The sequence below is a fragment of the Cyprinus carpio genome, chromosome A17 (genome assembly GCF_018340385.1).
Source record: "Cyprinus carpio isolate SPL01 chromosome A17, ASM1834038v1, whole genome shotgun sequence".
Classification (NCBI taxonomy): domain Eukaryota; kingdom Metazoa; phylum Chordata; class Actinopteri; order Cypriniformes; family Cyprinidae; genus Cyprinus; species Cyprinus carpio.
In genome coordinates, this window is record NC_056588.1 from 18,946 (window position 1) to 45,000 (window position 26,055).

Consider the following 26,055-nt stretch of genomic DNA (forward strand, 5'->3'; position numbering starts at 1 on the left):
AAGATAAAAGCAGATGAACCTATGTGATACTATAAATATATATATACACACACACACATTACAATTTGTCATTAAAATAATCATCGCATGAAATATGCACAAGTTGGGTGCTGGATGGTGCAAATATAAACACTATTTAATGTCAAATAAATATTCACATATGTGATTTTATATGGCGTTTAACACAGAAATCCTAAAGATTCAAGACGTGGATGACTATTTCTAAGCCTTTCTTAACTTTAGGGAGGCCCAGTCCACCCAGAGATCAGGTTCGTGGGTGGAGAGGGTTATTTTCTGGTTTTTATTTTTTCTCGTCTGCACTTATTTGGACTTGTGTGAACCCCAGGCTCCGCCCCGGGCCCCGGGAGCCGGTCTTATTTAAAGGGGCTCCTCACCTTGTCTCTCTGTCCCAGTGGAAGCATCAGTCTTGTGATTACAACTTGGTGAGTCCTTCGAACATCCGGAGAACCTTCTGCATCTGAAATCTCTTTAGGTGTTTAGTCTGAGCGTTGGGTTTGTGCTTCGGGTTTGAGAAAAACTTAACAGTTAGACTTTGCTTCTGGAGAACAGTTTTAACGATTACTCTTTTGGCGGAGCAGATAATCTTAGAATAGTGTGTGATTCGCAAGGCGTTTTCCGTGAAGCATCAGCTCAGCATGAATGAAGCCTGACAGCTGCGAGCAGAGACGCCTCGAGCCCTAAATAGAGCGTCTGTCCTTCAGTTAAACCCTAGCCTTTCTTTGGCATTACTGAATACGGCTGGAAGTCTTGAGCTGCCACGAGGAGATATGATTTCACTGACCCTTCATGGGCAGAACCGGTCGCTCTAGTCTATTATTATTGAACTATTCTACTGTAAAACGTAAGATGCAGATGATTTATACCGAATAAGTACAGTTTAGGTGAGTTTCTAACATGAATGATTTGCACTTATTAGAAACATAATTAAATTTAGGTTACTAAAATGTAAAAGTGTTTGGATAAATGCGTCTGCTAAGTGCATAAATGTAAATGCGGAACCGGATCCAGTGACATAAAGAACTAGTCATTTATTCTTATCCGTTTTCTGTTTTCATTTAAATGTCAGTTTAGTTTTAGTAATTTAATTTTTTTTTTAATATTTTTAAATTCTTTTTCTGTTTTCATTTTCTTTGTCATTTTATTGCCAGTTAAAGTTTTAGTAATTTTATCATTATTATTATTATTAATATCATTAAAAAACTTTTTTATGTTTTCTGTTTTCAGTTTAGTGTCAGTTAAAGTTTTAGTACTTTTTTTAAAAAATATATTTAGTCCTTTTTTATGTTTTCATTTTAGTTAAAGTTTTAGTAATCTTCCTGTGTTTTGTCAATTTAGAATTTTTTAAAATATATTTAACTCCTTTTTTGTTGCACATTTTTGTAATTTTTATTAGCTTTTGTAATATTTTTAATTTGTTTGCATTTGTCTTCAATTTTAATTTTAAATGTACTTAAAGTTTTAGTAATTTTGATGCTTTTGTCATTTTTATTAGTTTTTCTATATTTTTGAATTCAGGTTTTTTTTCCATTTTCATTTTAGTTCAAATGTTACTTTTTTTAATATCTATATAGTTTTCATTAATTTTTATTTTTTATTTTATTTCAAATAACTAAAGCAAGATTTTTGTCTTAATCTTAATTTAGCCTTAATCTGTCTTCCTCTGTGGATTCACATTAGACCAATCTTTATGCACCTGACTTCAGAAAAGAAACCAATTAGACGACTAACTTAAGACTAGTCTGGGTGGTCTATGCACTCGTCCTCAGGATGTAAACTCAGTGTAGAGACAGTGTACTTCTGCTTCTTGTAAAGTGTGACTAGACTCTCTGTGTCTCTGTCTCTGAGCGTGTCGTGATGTTTCCTTCACAGACCAACCAGAAAACCAACCATGTGCGACGACGACGAGACTACCGCCCTCGTGTGCGACAACGGCTCTGGCTTGGTCAAGGCTGGATTTGCCGGAGATGACGCTCCCCGTGCTGTCTTCCCCTCCATCGTTGGCAGACCCCGTCACCAGGTGAGAACACATCTGCAGAACAATCATTAGAGACGAGATCCTCTGCTGGAGCGGTCACTAATCACGCTTCTCTCTCCATCAGGGTGTGATGGTGGGTATGGGTCAGAAGGACAGCTACGTAGGTGATGAGGCTCAGAGCAAGAGAGGTATCTTGACCCTGAAGTACCCCATTGAGCACGGCATCATCACTAACTGGGACGATATGGAGAAGGTGCGGCTTCACACTCGAATCTCTTCTAGTTAAATGCATGCATGTGGCGTTGTGATTAACACAGAGATGTGTGCCGTTCAGATCTGGCACCACACCTTCTACAATGAGCTGCGTGTGGCCCCCGAGGAGCACCCAACCCTGCTCACCGAGGCCCCTCTCAACCCCAAGGCCAACAGGGAGAAGATGACTCAGGTACAGATGAAGAGTCTGAGGGTTTCTCAGAGACAGGGTCAGACTGCTTCATGACACTCGTCTGCTTTGCTCTTGCAGATCATGTTTGAGACCTTCAACGTCCCTGCCATGTATGTGGCCATCCAGGCTGTGCTGTCCCTGTACGCCTCCGGACGTACCACTGGTGAGGGCTTTAACACACATCCTGCTATAATAAAGAGCCAAATCAATATTATAGTCAACATATACATGCATATTTTGGATCATAACAATTAGCTGTCAAAAAATCTGGTAGAATGTCTAATTTCACTCTTAAAATCTAAAATGACTTTAAATGTTTGCATTGGAATAGTTTCTTGCTTTAAGAGCTAATATCAGATTCAGTTTCAGTGTGATTCCCTCTGATGTCCTGCAGGGGCATCATATGCGGAAACATATTTTAATTATTGTCAAAATTATCATATACTTATATATATATATATATATATAGTTTTTATTCATTTTTATTTCAGATTTAGTTATTTTATTACTTCAAAATGAAAATGGTAAATGTTGCCTTGGCAACTAGATTAAATAAGTTTACATATTTTATATCAATTAATTTTTTTTCTTTTATGGTTTTAGTTTTAGTTAACAATAATAACCCAGATTCCCAGTATGATATTTTAGTGATGTTTCCATAAATTAATTTCAGACTAGAATAGTGTAAAAATGTCTTATTGCATTTCCTTCAGGGTTTGTTTATGTATTTATTTATGAAGGAATAGGGCTGTATATCTATCACTAGAGCTGTATTATTTATGAAACCCTCACACGCGCGGATACCTGTAATGCTGTGCACTGTGTGAGATGTGAGCGACACATCGGTGATTGACGGTGTGTGTGCTCCGCAGGTATCGTGCTGGACGCCGGTGACGGTGTGACCCACAATGTCCCCGTCTATGAGGGTTACGCTCTCCCCCACGCCATCATGCGTCTGGATCTGGCCGGTCGCGATCTGACTGACTATCTCATGAAGATCCTGACCGAGAGAGGCTACTCTTTCGTCACAACCGGTGAGTGTCGCTATAGTCTCCGCGGGAGAACAGGTGACAGTCGCCCGAGTTAACACACGGATCTGCCTCTCCGCAGCTGAGCGCGAGATCGTGCGCGACATCAAGGAGAAGCTCTGCTATGTGGCTCTGGACTTCGAGAACGAGATGGCCACCGCCGCCTCCTCCTCCTCCCTGGAGAAGAGCTACGAGCTGCCCGACGGTCAGGTCATCACCATCGGTAACGAGCGCTTCCGCTGCCCCGAGACCCTCTTCCAGCCTTCCTTCATCGGTGAGTCTCGCTCGGACGCTCTTTGATTGACAGTCGCTGGTCAGTGTTGTTGACTGAACGCTCACCTCTCAGGTATGGAGTCCGCTGGTATCCACGAGACCGCCTACAACAGCATCATGAAGTGCGACATCGACATCCGTAAGGACCTGTACGCCAACAACGTCCTGTCCGGTGGTACCACCATGTACCCTGGTATTGCTGACCGCATGCAGAAGGAGATCACTGCTCTGGCCCCCAGCACCATGAAGATCAAGGTGAGAGATACCGCAACAATAGAGACAGTAGAAGGTCATGGGTTCGAGTCCTATGAATGCAGGATCAAATGCATACTCTGAATGCATGTTAAGTACATTTGGATAAGTGTCTGTCAAATGCATAAATGTAATTTTTAGCCAAAATACTATTAAATAGGTTTAAGAACTATCAAAAACTTTCAACATCTTGGCATCTTTTTAAAAAAAAACCAAAAAACATAATTAAATAAATAACAAAAATCATTAAAACCATCACACCAAAAAACCAAAAATACACACATAAATACTAAAAATACAGCTAGTTTTTAGTTCATGTCAAAAGTTGCAACTTTTGATTCTAAAAAAAATATTTGATGTAGAAATAATCTTTACTCAGAAATTCTGAGTCAGTTTCAGAATTAATAACTTCTGTGTGAAATAAGCACAAATATAGTATTTTCTCCTATAATATTCTCCTATAATCCATTTCTTGTAGTGTGTTCATTCATCAGTGTTTGTTCGTGTTAACTAGTGGAACCTTATTGTAAAGTGTCACCAATTTCTTTTAAAGTGTAGTAAAAGTGATTAAAATGATGTCGTCACATGTTTCTGTGGTCTCTCTGTAGATCATTGCTCCTCCTGAGCGTAAGTACTCCGTCTGGATCGGTGGCTCCATCCTGGCTTCCCTGTCCACCTTCCAGCAGATGTGGATCACCAAGCAGGAGTACGATGAGGCCGGTCCTTCCATTGTCCACAGGAAGTGCTTCTAAACTAGCAACGATCTCTCAGTCTCAGCCGTACATTTGTACCGTCTCTTTTACTGTATATACATGTAATGTTGTAATAAAAACAGATAACTGATAACAGAGAACAGTGTATTGAGTGATCCCTCGCATACTGTTTTACATGACTACATTACCCAAAATGCTAGATTAAATAATGCCAAAAAAACAACATAAAATGAATACAAAAGTATACAAAAAAGTGGCAATGCCATGGTCCAGTGTTGGTAAAAGCTTACAATGGTGCTGAATAATTACATACACCACTGCATCCTACAAGGTACTCAAAGCTTCTTCAAAGAATACCATACTTCCACAGAATAATCCCTAAACTAAAAAATACATATAATGCATTGCATGACATTAGCTATGGAAGCATATTTCTGCCACATAATAATAAAAAAAAAGTTTTATTATTATTATTATTATTATTTATTTTTATTTTTTAGCAACTCTGAAATAAATAAATACATAAGATAAATAATATAATATAAATAAAAAATACAAGATATAACTTAGAGATATAAATAAGAATTACCTCTTTTATTTTTTATTCTGTGATGTAAAAATGTAAACTCGGAATTTTGAGGAATAAAACATGCAAGAGTTGCAAGAGAAAGGTCACAATTGCACAATAAAAAGTTTAAATGTTGCAAAAAATCTTGCAACCTTTGTAACGCTGCAGAGGGAAGCGGAGGGGGCGGGTCCAGCCCTCACGTGACTCACCCCGAGCCTATCAGAGGGCAGGGAGCGCTTGAGTGACGTGGGCAGGGCGAAATTTGAACGTCTTTTTTCGAGCTGCCGTTGTGTGAAGCGGACAGACAGAAACAAACACAGGGTTTATACAGCGATTTTTACACTTTGTTTTATTATATAAGATGAGGTTTAGGCGCAGCAAAGCCGGAAAATTAAATATGAGAGGAGTTTGGTGACTTCGAGCGGTTGTTTTTATTGAAATGCGTCAAGCGGAACTCTGAGGGAAAACAAGCTAACGTTAGCTTCAGAGTTTAACACCCAAACCGCGTATTCCGCTTGATTTTAAACCGAAGAGCACCTTTAAGCTCAATCCCTCTCACACCGAGCAGTTTTTATACATGATAATGAAGGTTTTGGAGCGAAATGTGGTTCGTCTGGTTGTCGTTCAGCATCTTCGGTCGGTTTATGGAATAAAAATCAAAAACTGGAATAAAAACAGAACCAAACAGACATCGGCGAACACGGTGAGTTCATAAAACATCACGAAATATTGATTTAATGATGAAAAACTGCTTGTTTTGTCACTCTACGACGGTGTCTAAAAAGCTAGCGAGATCGCTATGTAGACAGCAGCGTTTCTGGGCAACAATAGTTCACAAAATACTATAAATATATCACTTTCGTTAATAAACATAAACATACAAACCTCAGAATGCTGTTTAGATAGATCACTAATTATTGAGACTGCCTGTGTTTCATTATTAATGCTCAGTATTCATTAATGATACTGTTTTTCTGCCTCCGGGTCACAGTATGTGTTTATCTGTGCAGAATCTGTCAAAATGCACCCAACTTTCTGTGCATTCGGTTTATTGTAGTACAAAGATGAGTCAACACAACTCTAAAATGTGTTTCCTATATATATATATATAATTACATATAAATAATCACAGAACAGTTCATTAATATACTAGAAACAAACACCTGTTTTATAACAGGTTTGTGTGTATGGCTGTTTATTGGCTTTAAGATCACAGAAGGAAATGTGATTAATTACAGTAACGGTCACTGCACACAATCAAAACTTTGATTCTGGTCTTATGAGAGTAATGTGTGCCCTAGAAAGTGTGTCTTCTGTGGAAGTGACATGAAGGGGAATGCTGCTGGTTTTCAAGCACACAGAGCTCCTCTTGTTCATGTTGTCCACATGCGTGTGCCTGAACACATCTCTCTTGTTCTTCTAGGTGAGGGTGTTTGGGGTTGCTCTTGAAGCTCTGCCACACTGTCATGTACTGGACTACGGAGACGTGCCCTGGTGAGACCGGGTCAGATGTTTATTGCATACAGATGACTTTTTATATACATGTTAAATAACCAGATACCTTCTTGTGTAACCAAGAAAGAACACCGTGGTTAATTTGAGACAATAAAAGCGATTGAGTGCATGTCTAAACAGCACCGCCGTCTTGAGGTGCAGCGCTGTATACACCCTAAAGCGGTTCCTCTGGTGTGTGAATGGCTTTAAATGCCAGAAATAATGATTTAACACACGCGTGATTGATCCTGAGGTGATTAAGTAAAACTATCCCTGGAATGTGGTGAAGCTTGGAATACAAATAAACATGAAATCAGCTAAATGTAAATGGAAAACATCTAATTAATTAATAACAAATTAATACAAATACATTTGCTTGATGCTATGGACACGTTTACCTTAAATTTTATTATTTTACATTGTTTTATATTTTATTTATTTTTAAATATATATTATATATATATCCCAATATTTTATCTTACTATTTTATATTTATTCGCCCTGTATTTTATTATTTAATTTTATGTATTAGCCCTATATTTTCTTTTATTATTTTTATATTTTATTTGACCTATTTCCCTTTTTAAATATTTTTAAAAGAATTTTATTTTTAATAATTTTTTTTTTTATTTCATTAAAGCAAATAAATAATTTTATTTTCCCTATATTCCCTTGTATTTTAATATTTTGTTTTGTTTTATTATTATTTTATATTTATTTGCTATATATTTATTACTGTTTAAATTTTATGCATTTGCCATCTTTTTTTAAATATATTTTTTGGCCAATTATTTCCTGGTTTCATTTATTATTTTCTATTTTATTTCACACTTTCTAATATTTATTTGCTCTTTTTTTTATATTTGCCTTATATTTTTTATTTTATTATTATTTGCTATAAATTTTATTTTATATATTACCTATATTTAATTATTTTTTACATTTTATGTATTTTCCATTGATTGCCCTTTTATTTTATTTTATATTTATTTGTACTTTATGATTTTTAGAATTGATGTATTTGCCAAATAGTGCCCTGTATTTTATTGTTTTATATTTTATTATTATGTATTTACTCTGCATGTGTATGCAGAGTTAACACGTCTCCGTCTCTGTCAGCTTTATAGCAGATGTTTGTACGAGGCTGCTGGAGCATTTGGACACCGAGGGCCTCTTCAGGAAGTCCGGTTCTGTCGTGCGGGTCAAGAGCCTCAGGGTGAGTGATCTCCGCTTCGGTTCACCGGAGAAACTCTAGCATTATTGAACAGCGAGCGTATTGTTTTGTCCCTGCAGGCCAAACTGGACCAGGGCGAGGACTGTCTGTCCACTGCTCTCCCGCTGGACGTCGCTGGACTTCTGAAGCAGTTTTTCCGGGAGCTTCCCGAACCGGTTCTGACCTCTGACCTGCACAGTGCTTTCCTGAAGGCGCAGGAGCTGCCCACGGATGAGGAGAGGACCTCAGCTACGGTCCTGCTGTCCTGCGTGCTGCCCGACAGGAATCTAAACACACTGCGTTACTTCTTCAGTTTCCTGAAGAGCGTCTCCCAGCGGTACCATGACAAATGCAGCGATGCCTGTTTGTCTTGAATATCTCGTTATGTTAATTTTAGGCTCCCGTCTGAATAGCAATTCTTTTCAAAAGCTGCTTCGAGGCTCTTTTGTGTTTAAACACATGTGTGTGTGTATTGCTCCTTTCTTTCAGATGTGCAGAGAATAAGATGGACAGCAGTAATCTCTCGGTCATCTTTGCACCCAATCTCTTTCACTGTGGAGACGGCGGGGACAAGATGAGCAGCAGCACAGAGAAGAGACTCAAGCATCAGGCAGCGGCTGTGCAGCGTCTCATAGATAACGCTCAGCACCTGGGTATGTGTGCCTTTCATTAAACTACATTATAAAAACATTACTTTATCAAAGCACTTAAGTGTAGGATTATTATCCGTCTCTTATAAAGTAATTAATCAGTTGATAATCCACAAAAAATCACAAAGAGCCAGATTACAACTATTTGATTCGCACACATGAATGATTCTGAAGACATTATTTTTATGCCTAATCCTGACTTCTACTTATTTTTAAAGAACACTTTTTGGAATGCTTCTTTTTAAACTGACACTACTGACATTTGACAGCTTTTGAAATTTTGCCACATAATTTAAAAAAACATTCTTATTTTGTGAAAAACTGTGTGATTATTATTATTTTTACTACATAAAGATATTTTTTTAAACTCCGCATCAAATTTGGTAACATTAGGGCTTTTTTTTTTTTAAGATGCATGAATATGAAATGGGATTGAAGCTTTGATACAAAACACATGTATCTGTAGATGTGAATTACGATCAGCTAATACAGTGAATCGCAGTGGGAGGCATTCTCATCAAAGCAAACCCACCTGACAGAGCTGTTGTTGTTCAAAGGTGTGGTTCCTCAGTTCCTGATGGAGAAGGTTCCAGTCATGTTGGGTTGTGATGCTGGAGTGTTTTCTCCGTCGTCTGTGTCTCTAGAAGAAAGTAACGCTCACTCAGACCTGAAGAAGAGCAACAGACGCAGTCTAGGAGGTAAGAACCCTGTCTGAAATCATAACACGCCGTTGGGACATCACATCACATGACTGGTTTGAAGGAAGGTGGATACGGTTAACAATGATTTGAAGGCATATAATCAGAGTATCTTTAGTTGAGTGGGCTTGTTTTGTATTCCAGACATGGTTAATGGAGCTCTGAATAGGTTTAAAACTAGTAGAACCCCAACAAACACCCCTCAGTCTGATGGAGCAGGTGGGTGAATGTTCTCATCAGATCTCACTGCATGCAGATCAGCTGCACTCTTCACGTCCTTCATGTAATGAACACGTGCTGTCTTTAAATCGTTTAATTACTGAGTTTGTGATGGCTTCGTCTGCGCACTCTTTCATGCATCATGCACACGAGTCTCTGCTCGTTCTTGTTTTACTCTGACACAGCATGGATCGTAATGATTAAGAATGTTTCTTCTACTTTTGTTTATGATTTCTGCTCGATTCTCAGACAGTCACGCAAGGCTTTGTTTGTCCTTCTGAACCTTTTGCTTTGAAATGGCTTTTCTGTTTAATTAGCTTTGTTTCCTTTTGTGTTGAATCTGTAGGCACAGCATTTATATTATCGGATAACGGTGGAATAATTACAATTTCTTAATGTTTTCGGAAGAAGTATTTTCTGCTGCATTTATTTAAAGATACAGAAAAACAGTGAAATATTTTTACAATGTAATACAGCTGTTTTCTGTGTGAGTGTGTGTTGAACTGTAATTTATTTCTGTGTTCAAAGCTGTATTTTCAGCATCAAGACTCCAGTCTTCAGAGACACAATACCTTCAAAAACATCAAAGAATCTTCTGAAAGTTAGTCAATAAATAACAAAAATCAGATTTTTTTTTAAACATTGATAATAATAATCATTATTAATAATTAAGCACCAACAATAATTTATATTAATAAGCAAATCATCATATAAGAATGATTTCTGAAGATCATGTGACACTGAAGACTGGAGTAATGATGCTGAAAATACAGCTGCGCATCACAGAAATAAATTAATCAATAATAGTATTTTTGATCAAATAAATGCAACCTTGGTGAGACTTCATTAAAAAACAAAAACCGTAATATTTCCACACTTTTGACCAGTAGTGTATGGAACAAAGTGAAGGTATTCACTAATAACTGGAGTACTTCTGAGTAACTGAACGTGTTTTCCCCTCAGTGTTCTCTATAGTCACTCCTGTCATCATGACTCCGAACTCCAAGCGTAAGCTTCCTGTGGAGTCCGCACAGACTTATGGGTTCTCCAGCAAGAAACGCAGGTCCATCAAGAAGAACCTGGGCCTGGAGCTGTTCCCGAACACTTTGTTTGGAGCGTCTACGCCCGGATCAGGTGAGGTTTATGTCCTGCTGTAGCTCCAGGACTCTTTCTGAGTGGTTCTGTGTGTTCATCTGTTGGCGTGATCTCTCAGCACACAGCGCAGCAGGAGCTCTGGACGCGTCTCTGTCTTCTGTGGGCAGAAACACTCGCCTGTCCAGCAGCTCTGCCAAGAGGAAGAGCAGACGACTGAGAGACCGCAGTGTGAGCAGGTACGACACCATGATATTCACATCTGTGTGTGTAGTGTTAGTTAGGAACATTGCCTGACATATGAAGCACAGCTTACACAGAAGTCGCTGCAAACCAAGCATCTCTCCGTTGGTCAACGTGACAAATTCGCAAACTAACTTGAACCCATTGAGAAAGAAATCTGAATGCGGCTTCATGCTAAATTCCCGATTGCATGGATTCCTATTGAAACGACTGTAAGCTGCAGTGATGTCAGGGTTTCTGTGGGTCTATAATTCTCTCTTTCACAAATTAAAGCCTTAAAAAGATCTTAAATTGGAGCCGAAAGTCTTCAGTTCATTAAGTCATGGCAAATAAAGCTTGCATGCAATTCACAAAATGAATATCTTCCTCAGTAACTCAAGACAAAATAGTTGAAGTCGTAGTAATAGTTGCATTTTCAAACTTTAAAGTGTTGCTAATACAAGACCTTAACATTTAGAGACAATTTATTGCTTAAATTTAACCTTCATCAGATCTGCAGAGACATTGTCTTTCAAACCCATTTCTGATTCTGATGGTCTCTGGTGGATTTCAGAGTTGAGTCGGGGAAGGCAGGCTGTTTCTCGCCCAGAGTCGCTAAGAAAGAGCCTGTGAGAAAATCTCTGCGTCTGCGCTTCAGTTTGGGGAAATCCAGCCGAGAGTCTGTAAGTTCAGAAACATCATCTCTGTGCACCTCCAGCAGAGACTGAACAATCAACCGCTCGCTCCTGTGCAGCTGTGATTTGCATGTGTATAACTTGCATGATGGTGTCATCTAACTTATATAATATTATATATTCATGGGTGAATAATATAGCACTTTGAGAAGTTGTTAACAGAATTTAGGACTTTTGTTTAATTATGTTTTGTAATTCATTATGAGTACTGGGTGACAGTCTCCATCTAGTGGCAGTATAATGTAAATACATGCTGCTATTAATGATGCAGAAATTCTAAGAATATAGCAAATCAGTCCATGCATACAGTAATCAAAATATTTAAATGTATGTTTGGTTTGAGAGTTTAACTCCTGCATGAAAAAAAGAAAGGCTGCTAACCTCAACAGCTGGAATATCACCGAGCTAGATGTTTATTATGGAGATAAACCACTTTAATGCTGCTGCTGCTGCTGGAACTGGTGCTTTTAGCAATCAAGAAAATTACTATTTTACACTTGTTAATTTTATGACACTAAGATATGTGATGTGTTTGTTCTAATCATTGTGTTCTCATTGACTTGATTAATATTGCACATGCTGTCCAATGTTGTAACATTGTGACTCTAGAAAAGGAAATATATAAACCTGATATATCTGTAGAATAATAAAATGTTTTTAGTGCCAACAAATATTAATATTATTATTATTATAACCGTTTTTATTTTGCTAATTAAAATGTATCCTTGTGGTTTTGGGTCATTCCTGACACGGTCATTATTTTTATGCATGTATATGTGCTCAAATAAAAAAGACGATTGACCAGAAACGGTTTTACTATCATTATTCCTCTCTCTTAATTCAACACTGACATGACTCAAACACTCACAAGCCACTGAGAGTAAAAAGCAGCTGCCTCTATTTCAACAGAACGTCATTACACATTCACAACTGGGGCCGAAGGGGTCAGAGGTCATAGGTTGGCGCCTAGCGACACAAGAAAGCTGTTCTGGGTTTCACTTCACCAAGGAGCTCAGTCCGTCTGTTCTGAACAAGAGCCCCTCGAAAGGTCAGTTTGTTATTGACACGCTTTTGGGAGTTTATGACATTCCTCAAACTTTGCTACACGCTTGGCTCATTTTAAGCTTTGAAAACAGCGGCTGTGCCTGCAGGAATATTCCTGGTTAAATACGGTTGTGCATTCACAGTGAACGTCTGGACTGATGACCACAAAGCCAGATATCGTGTGGTCATTATCATAAGGCCACAGATGCTGGACAGAACTTGTACTGAACCTGTAATACTGCTCTAAGAATGCATTCTGAAGTCTGTTTACTTATTTTTAAAGTCAACATGAAATCAAAATTAACTTTATTTACTTTAATGGTCCACTTGTATAGAGACACTTTCGACCAACTGTTTAATTTCACAAGGATAAAATCACTAGACTGCAATATTTGTTTTATTTGGAAATTCATCACCATTACAGAAGTAGAAAATGGTTTGCATTTTCATGTTGACCTTAAAGCTGTTGACTATTTTATTTCTCATCCTTTGTTTCTTCTACGATGCAATAAAAACTGTAATATTGTGGAATATTACAATTTGAACTATAATTTATTTCTGCGATCAAAGCTGTATTTTCAGTCTTCAGTGTCACATGATCTTCAGAAATCATTCTAATATGATGATTTGCTGCTCAAGAAACATTTCTGATTATTATCATCAATGTTGTGCTGATGAAACTGATACATTTTATTTTTCAGGATTCACAGATGAATCGAAAGTTCAAAAGAACAGCATTTATTTGAAATCGCCATCTTTTGTCACATAAATGTTTTCACTATCACTTTATCATCCTCAATGAATAAAACTATTATTTTCTGCCTTTTTATTTTTCTAAACCTTTTTTTCACCAAAAGTTTGAATGGTATTGTAACAGTTTCCACCAAAACATTCAACAGCACAACTGTGTTCAACATTGATAATAATCAGAAATGTTTCTCGAGCAGCAAATCATCATATTAGAATGATTTCTGAAGATCATGTGACACTGAAGACTGAAAATGCAGCTTTGAAAACAGTTGCTTTAAATTGCACAAATATTTCACTGATTTTATTGTATTTTTGATCAAATTAATGCAGAAGAGACTTTTCCAAACATACTTTTATTTTGTTTTCTATCAGATGATTGCTACTGTCCACGTTTGTTTCACAGGCTCCAAGTCCATCAGTAAATCTGAGGATAACCTGCTGACGCCGCCGCAGAGTGATTCTACAGACCACAGGAGCTCGTGGAGCGGAGACACTCCTGACACCGGCCTGACCTTCCCACGGGATTCCTTCTCTGAGACTCCCGAGAGCATCTCTCTGAAGAGCAGCTTCCGCTCCGAGCCAACCATCATCGTGAGCAAACCTGAGATGGTCAGCAGCGTTATTCCCAAGAGCCTCTGCTGCGCCTCCAGTGACGGCAGCGCCTCGGATTCGTTCAGCGAAGACCGCTCTCACACTGGACCCACGCTACTGAAAATCAAACAAGCTTCCGGCGAGTCTGACAGTGACCTACACAGCATCGTTAAACAGCAGAACCACGACGACCCTGGCGCAAACTCTGACGTGGGATTGCCTTCAGAAACCTCACACAAATCAATGTCTGAATCCAGCGATCACAATGTGACGTTCGGTCAAATCGAGATCATTAATACACCTCTACATATAGACAGCGCTCTGTTTGACAGCGGACCGACACGGTTTGTGGAGACCAGCCCTGACGGGTCTCTTTATCTAAAAGAGGCCGCTGGAGACTGCAGTCAACTGATCGATGCTTTAGACATCCAGAGTCCCGTGGCTTTCAGATTGGAGACGTCCAGCAGAGTTCAATCAACTCCGTATGCAACAAGATCGCAAACGAATGCCAATACATCCCTGCCGAGCGAGCTCAAGGAGTCTTTATTATCAGAGAAGACCGACGGTCCTCAAGACCAAGCGGAGATGCCACAGAACCATCCTGAAGCCAATGAAACGCGCCGAATGAAAGTTGCCGACCAGATTAAACGGTTCAACATGATGACGCTGAACTCACCCAAAGCCAAATCGGCCCGATCTCCTCTGAAGTTCCAGCGCACGCCGGTCCGGCAGTCCGTCAGGAGGATAAACTCTTTGATCGGAGGCCGGAAGGACACGAGGATGGGTTGGTGCGCCTCCACTCAGATAAAGGCTGTGAGTTTAGAAAGTGGTTTGCAAACGTCCTCGAAACCCAAACCTCCAGTTCCTCCGAAGAAACCAGCTGTCAAAGCACTGGAAGACGTCACTAATAAGACACCGAAGACCAAGTGTGACGCTCTCTCAGCCAATAAGAACGCTGCAAATGAACGTCCCAAATCTGTCCTGCTTCAAGTGTCTAAAAACGATACGAGTCACTATAGAGGTTCACCTAAGAACCCTCTCACAGAGGGAAGACTGCTGTCAGTGATGAAACCCATTGATATATGAGGCGCCATAACTTTAAACGCTTTCTTCTGCTGATGTTTTTCAACTCTTGCATTCAGGGGTCTTAATTTATTTCGCTAAAGAGAACTTTGATCGTCTTACAGGAGTGATATTTTTACATTGTAAGGAAATTGCTGAATTTGTTTCAGCATGTAGTTTGGATTTCAGGGTCGCTTTGGTTTGAGCATCAGACTCAAGTGTACAAGAAGCAAACCGATCCTGTGATTTGAGGTCACGGTCTGAGATCCATCATTCTGAAATATGCTCATCTGTTGAATGAGTGTCGAGTTGTTTTGCTGTAAGTGAAAAGACGAGTCCATGAGATTTTGAAGAGTGATGTTTGTGGAAGAACAGTTCGTGAGTGTATTTAGAGTGAAAATGGATGTTTGTAAATTAGAACGGGAAAGGTTGGATTTGGGAAGTGTCTTATTTACTGTTATTTATGTTTTATGCAAACACTAAAGGCCTTAAAGACGACGTTCATGGTGTGACTCAAGGAAATGTAGGATATGTTATGTATATTTCACTCATTTATGAACGTTGTTCTGCTTTTGTACATGAAGTTGTCAAACTAAACTCTTTGTGTTTAACTAATGTTTTGAAGTTCTTTTCTTCACCACCTGGTGGCGCACTTTGCTCAACAGGGCCTAAGTCTTGCATCAAACCATTTTACTGCCAAACAATACACAGCCAAAAAGATAGTTGGGGCTAAAAGTAAACTTGACTTCAGTCCGTTTATTATTGTTTGAAGCTGATTTGATGTAACTCCTGGAAACCAGTGCAATGGGTTAAGGGTTAAATCTCAAGTTAAAGGGTAAATGTAAACTATTCCATCAGCATAAACACCTACGACCAATATTTTCATAATATACCCTTCTATCATGTGTCTGAGTTCTGTGTTGCAGGGTCAAATGGACCCACATTGGTTTCCAGAAGAAAAAATAATCATATAAAAACATCTTTTAATGTAGACTAAAAAAAATACATAAAATATGTGAGAAATGGTTTTATTTTCATTGTGTTAGGGGTTAATTTGACCCACATATTTTTTTTTTTTTTTTTTCAAAATTAGCTGCACCAACACAAAAAAACTTTTATATTTCTGTCATAACTAGGCTACTTTAAATATCAGTGACTAGTATAAATATTATCTAATATTATTTATACTTGGTGTAAGTAGTATTTATTACTGTTTGTACTTTCTCTGCCTTTTTGTTATGGTTTCTTCTCGAAGCCTTGTAATATGTTTCTCACTTATTTTCAGTGCTGTAACAGATCCAAAGAAAACTAACAACCCAGAAACAGATTTTTATTATTATTATTATTTTGACCGTGATACAACTAAATAAAGAAACCTAATTTTCTTTGATTCGGAGGACAAGTTTTCAATTTAGTCTTAAATTTCATAAGTTCTCATGTATTTTATGCATCAGACGAACTAAAATAAAGGTTTTCTGTTTCCTACATGTTTCTTTAGTGTTTTTGGAGCACTGATTTTTGGCAAATTGCACGGAAACCAATGGGGGCCAATGATTTTTGCACAGCCTTTGCAAAACACGTCTACGCGTTGAAACTTTGCATGCTTATTCATGACCCTTAATGACAAATATTCACCAAATTTCAAGAAAAATAATAATAATTTAACCAGTATTTCAAGCCGTTTGAAAATGAGACCCAATCAAGTGGCTGTGACCGAGAAATCATGATTTCTGTGAATTTCTGGGCTCAATTTCCCTCTAGAGAGATCTATGCAGATTCATTAGTGTGTATCGCATCACAATTTTAATGCTTTCATTAAAGGATTAATGTTTGAAATTCGGCCTTGAGAAAAACACGAACCCAAACTTATTAGATTCTTGTACATTGATCATGCATATCTGGCAGAAACCAATGTTGTGATGTGTTTTATAAACGACAATACGTTCATATTTGTGGTCAGCTGTTTTGTAGCCAAGAAAGAGAACAAACGAGAAACACATGCTGAGAATAAACTGACGTAACACACCAACTCTAAACAATTATGAACTGAATTAATGGGTCCGAATCAATCAAACAAGAGCAGATGTGTTGCAAGAAAGTTCACTGTAGTGAAAGAAATTAATAGCAGCTTATTTCTCTCTTAAAGGATTAGAATAATTTAAAGAAATACAGATTCTGTCGTTGTTTTCTCGCCCTCGCGTCGTCGTTCTGAGAGGAAGATCGTCCCAGTCGCTCAGTGGACGGACACTTTCACAATAGAGTACAATAGAAGTGTCATAAAAACAGTTCATGACTCATATGATATATTCTTTTGGTTTTGTGTGAAACTAAAACAGCCGTCGCTGTGAAACGTTCGCACCTTTTAAACGTCATCCGTTGGGCTTCGCGTCACGTGACTGATCGATGAGATTTGCGAAAAGGTTTTGTTCAGGTTAGATAAAACTTCTTTATTATCATAATTTAAAGATTTTACTTTTAAACATATGTTCGAATATTATTATTATTAAAAATAAATAATAAAATAAATCGTGTGAGACACACTCACATGCATACAAGAAAAAGTACTCGATATTTTTAAGTCATTAACTCGGCTGTTTGTAGAAAATAGCATGAATATTTTCAGATATGTATGAAACCAACGTGAATACAAAATAATTTTCCAACTGTTTCCAACATTGATAATAATGATATTATCATCATATTAGAATGATTTCTGAAGATCATGTGACACTGAAGACACGAGTAATGATGCTGAAAATACAGCTGCACATCACAGAAATATATTACGTTTTAAAGTAGGCTATATTAAAATAGAAAATAATTATTTTACATTTTAATAATTTTTCACAATATTACTGATTTTACTGTATTTTTTAAAATCAAATAAATGCAGATTTCTTATATATTTATAGTCTATATAAATTTACACATATAAAAATAATAGGAATTTACTTATATATTTGCACACAGTACATATCTGAGGCTGCCTAAATGCACAGCAGCTCTCCATCACCAATATGAACCATCATAAAGGTTTGTTTCCATCCATAAATGACAAAACGTTCCTTATGATAGAAGGGCCTTCTTGATGAGGAGATCTCCAGCAGCAGGATTCTGGTACAGACAAACAGATAAAGCCCTCCTCTCTCTCTCTCTCTCTCTCTCTCTCTCTCTCTGTGTGTGTGTGTGTGTGTGTGTGTGTGTGTGTGTGTGTGTGTGTGAGGGGCTGGACAGCTCTGATTCTCCAGCATTGTGTCTGAGAGCGTGGAGATGTGGTGCTCATTTAACAGCAGAAGCTCAGTGTGTGAGTGAGTGTGTGTGTGTGTCTATGGGACGGATCGCAGCTCCTCTCCTCACACAGATCTCCTCTAGAAGCTCATCTACTCTGACAGGTGAGAGATCTTCACTGATCCACGAACGTGTGTTTGGAGCAGGCGTCTGTTCTTTACTTCTTTACATTCATGCACTGGTCATTTAAAGCGACGATAGATGTGGTCAGTTCATGCGTTCGCTGGGAATCGAACCCATGACCTCTGTGTTGTTAGTGCCTTGCTCTTATGTTTTTTTTTTAGTTACAGTGTAATATTTTCAGATGAGAGTTTCTTGGTGGACAGTTAACTGAAGATCTCGTGGATGACTAGCTTTCACTGAATAAAGTAGATCTTGCATCTTTGCACAGTTCTGCTTTAAGAATCGTCTAAATATTAAAATTGTAAGTTTAAACATGGTGCCATGGTTATATGGTGTTCTCTGGACTGTAATTATCCCGACCATGACTTACATGAAAAAAAAAAAAAAAAAAAAAACGGGCTGGATAATGTTACATAATTTTTTATGTGAGCTATCTACATTGTATCTCAAAATCTAGTAATTATATAATTAATATCTACATGCAATTATTATACATTATATATATATTGATTTTTGAAGATGTTTTAATATGTAAAGGTCAGTGTACATATATTGTTAATATTTCAACCATTGAGCATTAAATATCGTTTTAATAGTTAAACAGGTTACAATATTTCCACAGTTCATCATTTAAGGTTGGTTTATGAATATGGCAATCATTCAGTGATTGAATACATGCTACCATAATATTGGATGAACTGGTGGGAGCGTCACAGAACGTTAAGTTTGTGAATGTGAAGATCCTCTCAGCTGACAGGAACGTTCCCTCAAAGATAGGAACAAACGTTCATTCAGTGACATCAAAACAACATTTGTTTAAAGTTATCTGGTCTTAAATAATGTTCTCAAAACTGTATTGATTGTTTATTTTGAATGAAACCTTTAAGTTGGGTGTTCGTCTAACATTTGATTTTAATGTCGCTGCATGTTTCAGAAGAACTAGGTTTTCATAACTAAACGGAAGGCATTTGTGTAGTTGAATGTTTCCGAACGTTCTGATTTTTTTCCGAATGCTCTGAATGTTACCGAAAGCTGTGAATGTTTCTGAATGCTCTGATTTTTCCCGAACACTCTGATTTTTTTAAACACTCTGAATGTTTCCGAACGCTCTAAATATTTCCGAATGAACGCTTCGAATTTTTCCCGAATGCTCTGAATGTTTCCAAATGCTCTGAATGTTTGTTTCCTGAACGCTGTGAATGTTTCCGAATGTTCTAAATGTTTGTTTCTGAACGCTGTGCCGTTCTCTCTCGTCAGTGCCGATGGCCTCCTCCGCTCGGATCGCGTGCGCGCTGCTCTTCGTTTGGATTCTTCTCTCGAGTCCCGCCGAATCCAAGCGGAACCGAGGCGCGATCCCTCACCCGGACAAGAACAACCCGAATGAGTCGGACCAGCAGCAGCAGCAGCAGCAGCAGCAGCAGCAGCAGGCGGCCCCGGGCTCCAGAGGCAGGAGCCGCGGCTCGGAGGAGGTTCTGGAGTCCAGTCAGGAGGCGCTGCACGTCACCGAGCGCCGCTACCTGAAGCGCGACTGGTGCAAGACGCAGCCGCTCAAACAGACCATCCACGAGGAGGGCTGCGTCAGCCGCACCATCATCAACCGCTTCTGCTACGGACAGTGCAACTCCTTCTACATCCCCAGACACGTGCGCAGAGAGGAAGGCGCGTTCCAGTCGTGCTCGTTCTGCAAACCCAAGCGCTTCACCACCATGACCTTCACCCTCAACTGCCCCGACCAGCAGCCGCCGACCCGGAAGAAGCGCGTGCAGCGCGTCAAACAGTGCCGCTGCATCTCCATCGAGCTGGACTAGAACCGAGAGCGGCGCGTCAGTGCGAGCACGCGAGTACTAGACGCGCTTGATCTGCTGGAACTAGTGGAAGAGACGCATCTGTCACCATTACACACAACGATGAACACACTAGTTCACATGTGCGATGACGCTTCTCCTTTTAGACACGATTTTTAGGAACCTAAATCCAGTTCATCATGTCTAAATTTTGACTAGTAGTGCACGTGGGTAGTTGACATGAAAAGTGTCATTTTTATTTTCTTATGATTATTAAACATGCGGTTTTATGAGCTCCCTAACTTAACTGAGAGATGCATGGATAGTTATACTTTTATAAACTATGTTTAACTGCAGGATTATTGGAACACGAGTATGAACTGGAAAAAAGCATCCAAAAATGTTTTGAGTAGCAGTACAGAGTGTCATTCTTTCATCTAAAACTATTGTTTCAAACAACATCTAAATATTTTTGATGATTATTAAACATGCGGTTTTTTGAGATCATTAATTGAGAGATGCATGCAGTATTTTTATATTTATAAACTAACTGCAGGAAAAAAGGCACCTAAAAATGATTTTGCATTCATTTTGTACCAAATATTATTATTAGTTTTTTTAATATTTAAAATCGTAATACATTTTGACTAGTAGTGCACATGGGTAGTTGACATAAAAAGTGACTTTTTTAAATCTAAAACTAGAGCTTTAACCAACATGCAAATATTATGTAATGATTATTAAACATGCAGGGGTTTTTTTAGCTCATTTGAGAAATGCATGAATAATTTGTACTTTTATAAGCAAAGTTTAACTGCAGGATTGCTGAACACCAGTAAATATATATATATATATATAATAATATATAGATATCTATATATATATATATATATATATATATATTATAAAAATAGTCAAAAAAACACCTAAAAATATCAAATGACCAATAACGCTCATTTACTTTTGTTTGACTGGTCACTGAAATAATTTTGCATTAATTTTGTACCACAATTATTAAGATATTTCAAGCTCTAATACTTTAACAAAATAATAATTCTTCCTAATGCCAATTTTGACTAGTAGTGAATGTGGTTAGTAGTCATCTAAAAAGTTTCAAACAATATTGAAATATTCTTTTATGTTTATTAAACATGCGGTTTTATGCGCTGATTAATTAACAGACATGAAGTATTTATACTTTCATAAACCAAGTTCAGCAAGTTCAAATCTACAAAAATAAAAAAAGCACCTAAAATGGTTTTTAAAAAATGTCAAATGATCACTCATTCACATTGGTTTAACTTGCAAAAATCCTAATATTTTCAATTTATTTATTTAAGTTACAAAATATAATAATAATCCTACATTTCTGGTCTTAGACTTTTGTATCTTGCTGTTGTGAAAACATTCATGCACCTATTATTGATCAAGTACTCAAATATATATGCATTCAGTCCTGAAGTCTGTGTTGTGATGGTGACAGATGTCTTCATTCATCTCCAAATCTAGAATTAAGGCAGTTTAAGGACTGATAGTTTCCACTATGTGGAACGACTTTTTTTTAATGTGACTGAATGAGACACTGATTTTCTGGATTGCTGTGAGTTTCTTCATGCTATTCGTCTATTTATAATATCAGTCATAGAGGAAAAACATTGAAAGATTTGGTTGTGAAGAGCAGAGGATGTACAGATGTTGTGTAATGTGCTTGTAGGAAGATGTTCAAGGCCTGTGGGAAGATCGTATTAATAAAAGGTCAAACATTAGACCCCTGATCTCTCTCTCTGACGAACACACGATTAAACGCTTCACATATTACCACAGAAATCAATTTCACGCTGTGTGTTTTACGCACTGAGCTCAACACAACCAAAATCAAAACCCAATATACAACTAAATCCTAAAAACTCTCGAAAGCCATTAAAACACAAAAACCACAAACGCTTGGAGAAACTACAAAACCTAAACATCAAAACGCATTGTTCCTCTTACATATAATCTATAAAGTTCATGTTTTGATTTGCTTGTTGTATCATTTACAAGACAATAAGTTCATGAAGTGAGTAAAAATCAAACACTGAGACATTCTCCTTTAAAGGAAAAAATTCTAATGTATCAAAAACTGAATAAAAGTGAATATTGCATTGACAGAACAATTATATTTTGAGATGTGATTATGAAAGCATAATTTCTTTTGTTGAACACATGTATTATAATAAATCAAGTGTGATTTTAATGTAAATACTTTTTAAGAAAACAGAAGACACATTTTCTTATGTTTCATTTTGCAGACGCTGATGTCCGAAACGTTTATTGCACCTAATAAATGTACAAATTGTTACAGGAAATAAAAAAAATGTCAATAAAATCTGACACTGTGATAATGTTCCAGGAGGTTTTCAACACATCTGAGCCTGAAATAACTGGACAAATGACAGAATCCATTACACATAAAGAAACAATATCGTTTTCTGACATCCTCATAACACTATATTCCTCAATAAAACCTTTGACTTTGACTCGTTTACACATGGAAATGTATTCGCACACTCACTGTAGGGTGAATATGATTCGTTCCTCATCACAACAGACATCAGTAGTTTTCTCACATTTTAATGCATGGATATGATTTGCACATTTCTCTTTTGAAACGGAGGATATTGCATAGGCTCCACGAGTGAGGAGTGTAAAAGTGCTTCATCGAGTTTCATTTTGGCAAAAGGAAAATGTGGTGAAACACCAAGGCAGAAGCGGGTGACACAGATAATGATTGACGTGTTTTAACGGCTCACTGGGTTTTCATTCGAGGCTCTGTTTGATGAATATGAGGCACTGCTGACTGATGTCAGATGTTTCTTCACCTCTCTCGTACTGAAGAGGTTCATCTGATGATGAAGTGATCTGAAATGATCCTCTCTCGGGAGTCTGAAGGAACACAAACAGCGTGCTTCTGTTTCTGTCTCAGCTGGACGACACGCCGGCTTCTTTCTTTCGCAGCCGCTCTTTCTGTCAAACAGGGTTTTGCAAACAATTTCATGCATTTGGTCGAGGCTTTTATCTGAAGCATTGCATTCAAGCTACACATCTGATCAGGTGATGCATTCATTGGAATCAAACTTAATGACTGATAATTCAATACATCTGTAATATGTGTTATAGTCAGTTTTAGGTATTTGTCATTTGCTTCTAGTGAGTTTAAAAAATAAAAAAAGTATTTTTATGCTCTAAATTGTGTGCATTTTAAATGGTTTTCTCCTTCAAAAGTGATACTTGTGTTGTTTTTGATGATTAAACTGTGTTATTTCTGTGTGTGTGAATGCACGTGCAGAAATGAAGAAAACAAGTAGTAAAAAAGCAGCTAAAAATGAGTGTGATGAAGCTGTGTGTTTGTGTGTTTTCTCACCAGACTGTTTGCGTTGGTCTTCTTCGTCTCCACTTTCTTCTCAGCTGTGATTTTCTGGACGGTCTGCTGAGCTTCTTTGAGTCTAAAATCAAAGAATTCCGTCATCATTTATTTCCGGGTTTCTTCGGATGACGTTCTCAAACGAAAGCGACATTCTGAGTCAACTTTTCCTCTTATACAAGCTGTTTTTGTTTTTAAATGTCACTGGAGTTTGTTAGATTTATGCTTAAAATGAGAAAACAGTACGGAGAAACAAAAATAAACTCAACTGATGGATGATATCTTCTCTAAAACATGGCATTTTTGCCTCTCGAGTAAATGTTTGGATATTTTGATTGAAAAACAAGAGCGGCAGAGACTAATGAGAGTGATTTTTTTTGTGCATTTCTAAGTGAGAACTGAATTTTGGCACTAGGTTTGATCTGTAAAAGCTTTACTGAAATCAGAGACGCTGCCAAATGAATTGTGTGGATGATTAAAAATAAGAAGAGCATCAAAAATGAGATTTGTCTTCTCCAGATGTTCACTGATGGACTGGAGTGCTGTGGATTACTTGTGGATTATTGTGATGTTTTTATCAGCTGTTTGGACTCTCATTCTGACGGCACCCATTCACGCAGAGCATCCATTGCTGAGACACTGATGCAGTGCTACATTTCTACAAACCTGATGAAGAAACAAACTCATCCTGATCTGGGATTGAGCACATTTTCAGCACATTTTTGGCTGAACTATTGCTCTAAACGGGTCCAAACACGGCTTAAGTCTATAAACTTTAGACTCAGCGAGTGACTGTGAGACGGATGGTCCTCACCTCTCTTTGGAGATGTTTTTATTCTCTCGGGTCCAGGTGCTCTTGAAATCGTTGCAGAACTCGTACCACAGCATGAAGATGAAGTTCGGAGAAACCTCCTTCTCTCCAGACTTGGGTTTGAGCCCGAAGTACATCACCATGTCCTGGAAACTACAAGAAAAATCAGTCTACATGATATCTGTTCTCACGAGAGAATCAAAAGATGCCATATTTTACATTGAAACAAGCATATTTATAAGTAATAATTTAAAATATTATAAGAACATTAAAATGTCTGGTTTTCTAAAGCATAAAATGCAAAAAGAGTGTGTAACTCAGAATAAAACTCTCGAATAAAACTCTAAGAAACAAATAAGATCCTATAGGATGTGGTTTTGCCAAGGATCTCATTATAATGAGCTTTATTTTTCTGTGAAACTGTACCGGCTGCTGCTGTGACGTATGATGAGAAGATTTACTCCCATTAAGGGTAAAACAGCGTGAAAAGAAACTTAAACACAATGTGCCGTTAGTGGCAGAAAATCACGTTCAGTGGCCGCAAATCAAGTGGAACGGGGAGATTAACGGTCATGCGTGGGACAGATCACACATGACTTGAACCGAGGAGAAACTCAATGGAGCGTTAAACACGCACACGTCAGGAACGCTCAGGTGCAGATCAGTGCTGTACAACACATTCATCAAGCTCCTGACGGCAGGACAAATATATTACAGCGGTCACAAACTGAAAATACATAAATAAAAATAAAATAAAAAATTAAATAAAATAAAATTAAATAAATTAAAATAAAATAAAAATAAAATAAAATAAAATAAAATAAAATAAAATAAATAAAATAAAATACTAGATTCATAAATTTCCTGATGGTAGGAAAAAAAATAATTCCAACTCCAAACAAATATATTACAGAAATTAAAAATAAACAAAATAAATAAAATAAAAATGTTTTAGAATATATCAGAATAATATAATTGTGAAAATAAAATAAGACAAAATAAATAACATATCTGAGAAGACCATCAATAATATAAGAATTAATAAATATATAATGATAATTTATAAAATAAAATAAGATAAAGTAAAAAAAAAATGACAATAAAAAATGAAATAAAAAATGATAAATTACTTATTATAAATGATTACAGTTTTTTACAAACGCTAGGACACATTTCTCAATACTTAGGTCACTTTTGCAAAACTCTTCACAACAGTTCTCCTAACCAACTTTCAGCTTGGCAAAGCAGTTCATTTCACATTCAAAATGCACTACAACTACCAAACCACATTTTATTTCAGGTCCGTCAAATCAAATCATTCAATCTTCCAGAACACTAGCAAAGGTTGACAGCCGAAAACACACTTTGTCACCCACAAAACAATGACCTAAAAAAACACTAACAACATGTAGCATTATACAGTGTTTTCTTGTGTAAAACAAGGATACATCTCTGTTTATAATTCACTGCAATATATGTTACTGGAATGAATCATACATGTTTACATCACAATACAAAACTATTCAGCAGTTGTCTCCTTTTGTAATGCAATTGAAAGAGTAACACCTGTGTAGATGTTCATCTACAATGAGTATCAGCTGTGGCTGGTCCAATTGTCCAATTGTTTTTATAGCATTTAAT

At 37.4% G+C, this 26,055-nt stretch overlaps 4 protein-coding genes across 6 annotated transcripts in view; 3 read left to right on the forward strand and 1 right to left on the reverse strand.

The window, feature by feature from the left end:
* The first annotated feature begins 312 nt into the window (after window positions 1-312).
* actc1b (actin alpha cardiac muscle 1b) lies at window positions 313-4,844 on the forward strand. Its single transcript, XM_042773399.1, has 9 exons — window positions 313-443; window positions 1,891-2,038; window positions 2,121-2,249; window positions 2,331-2,441; window positions 2,520-2,604; window positions 3,314-3,475; window positions 3,552-3,743; window positions 3,816-3,997; window positions 4,603-4,844. The coding sequence occupies exons 2-9, from the start codon at window positions 1,910-1,912 to the stop codon at window positions 4,744-4,746; spliced, it is 1,134 nt and encodes a 377-aa protein (XP_042629333.1). The 5' UTR covers window positions 313-443; window positions 1,891-1,909; the 3' UTR covers window positions 4,747-4,844.
* A 667-nt stretch (window positions 4,845-5,511) lies between these two features.
* arhgap11a (Rho GTPase activating protein 11A) lies at window positions 5,512-15,616 on the forward strand. Of its 2 annotated transcripts, XM_042773400.1 has the most exons (12): window positions 5,512-5,978; window positions 6,699-6,769; window positions 7,889-7,985; window positions 8,063-8,319; window positions 8,472-8,635; window positions 9,190-9,330; window positions 9,475-9,549; window positions 10,513-10,683; window positions 10,763-10,880; window positions 11,438-11,546; window positions 12,468-12,606; window positions 13,756-15,616. In XM_042773400.1, the coding sequence occupies exons 1-12, from the start codon at window positions 5,853-5,855 to the stop codon at window positions 15,027-15,029; spliced, it is 2,742 nt and encodes a 913-aa protein (XP_042629334.1). In that variant the 5' UTR covers window positions 5,512-5,852; the 3' UTR covers window positions 15,030-15,616. The 2 variants fall into 2 exon arrangements, with proteins under 2 accessions (XP_042629334.1, XP_042629335.1); XM_042773401.1 differs by lacking the exon at window positions 9,475-9,549.
* A 2,606-nt stretch (window positions 15,617-18,222) lies between these two features.
* grem1b (gremlin 1b) lies at window positions 18,223-21,039 on the forward strand. The gene is made up of 2 exons (XM_042773402.1): window positions 18,223-18,397; window positions 19,674-21,039. Exons 1-2 carry the CDS (start codon window positions 18,334-18,336, stop codon window positions 20,222-20,224), a joined length of 615 nt encoding a protein of 204 aa, XP_042629336.1. The 5' UTR covers window positions 18,223-18,333; the 3' UTR covers window positions 20,225-21,039.
* A 1,434-nt stretch (window positions 21,040-22,473) lies between these two features.
* Window positions 22,474-26,055, reverse strand: part of LOC109049011 (formin) — a 66,907-nt gene continuing 63,325 nt past the window's right edge. For both annotated transcript variants that reach the window (XM_042773403.1, XM_042773404.1), the window contains exons 16-18: window positions 24,418-24,567; window positions 23,604-23,685; window positions 22,474-23,206 (exon numbers count right to left, since the gene is read on the reverse strand). In XM_042773403.1, the coding sequence (XP_042629337.1) occupies window positions 23,162-23,206; window positions 23,604-23,685; window positions 24,418-24,567 (277 nt within the window). In that variant the 3' untranslated portion in view covers window positions 22,474-23,161. The remainder of the gene's footprint in view (window positions 23,207-23,603; window positions 23,686-24,417; window positions 24,568-26,055) is intronic.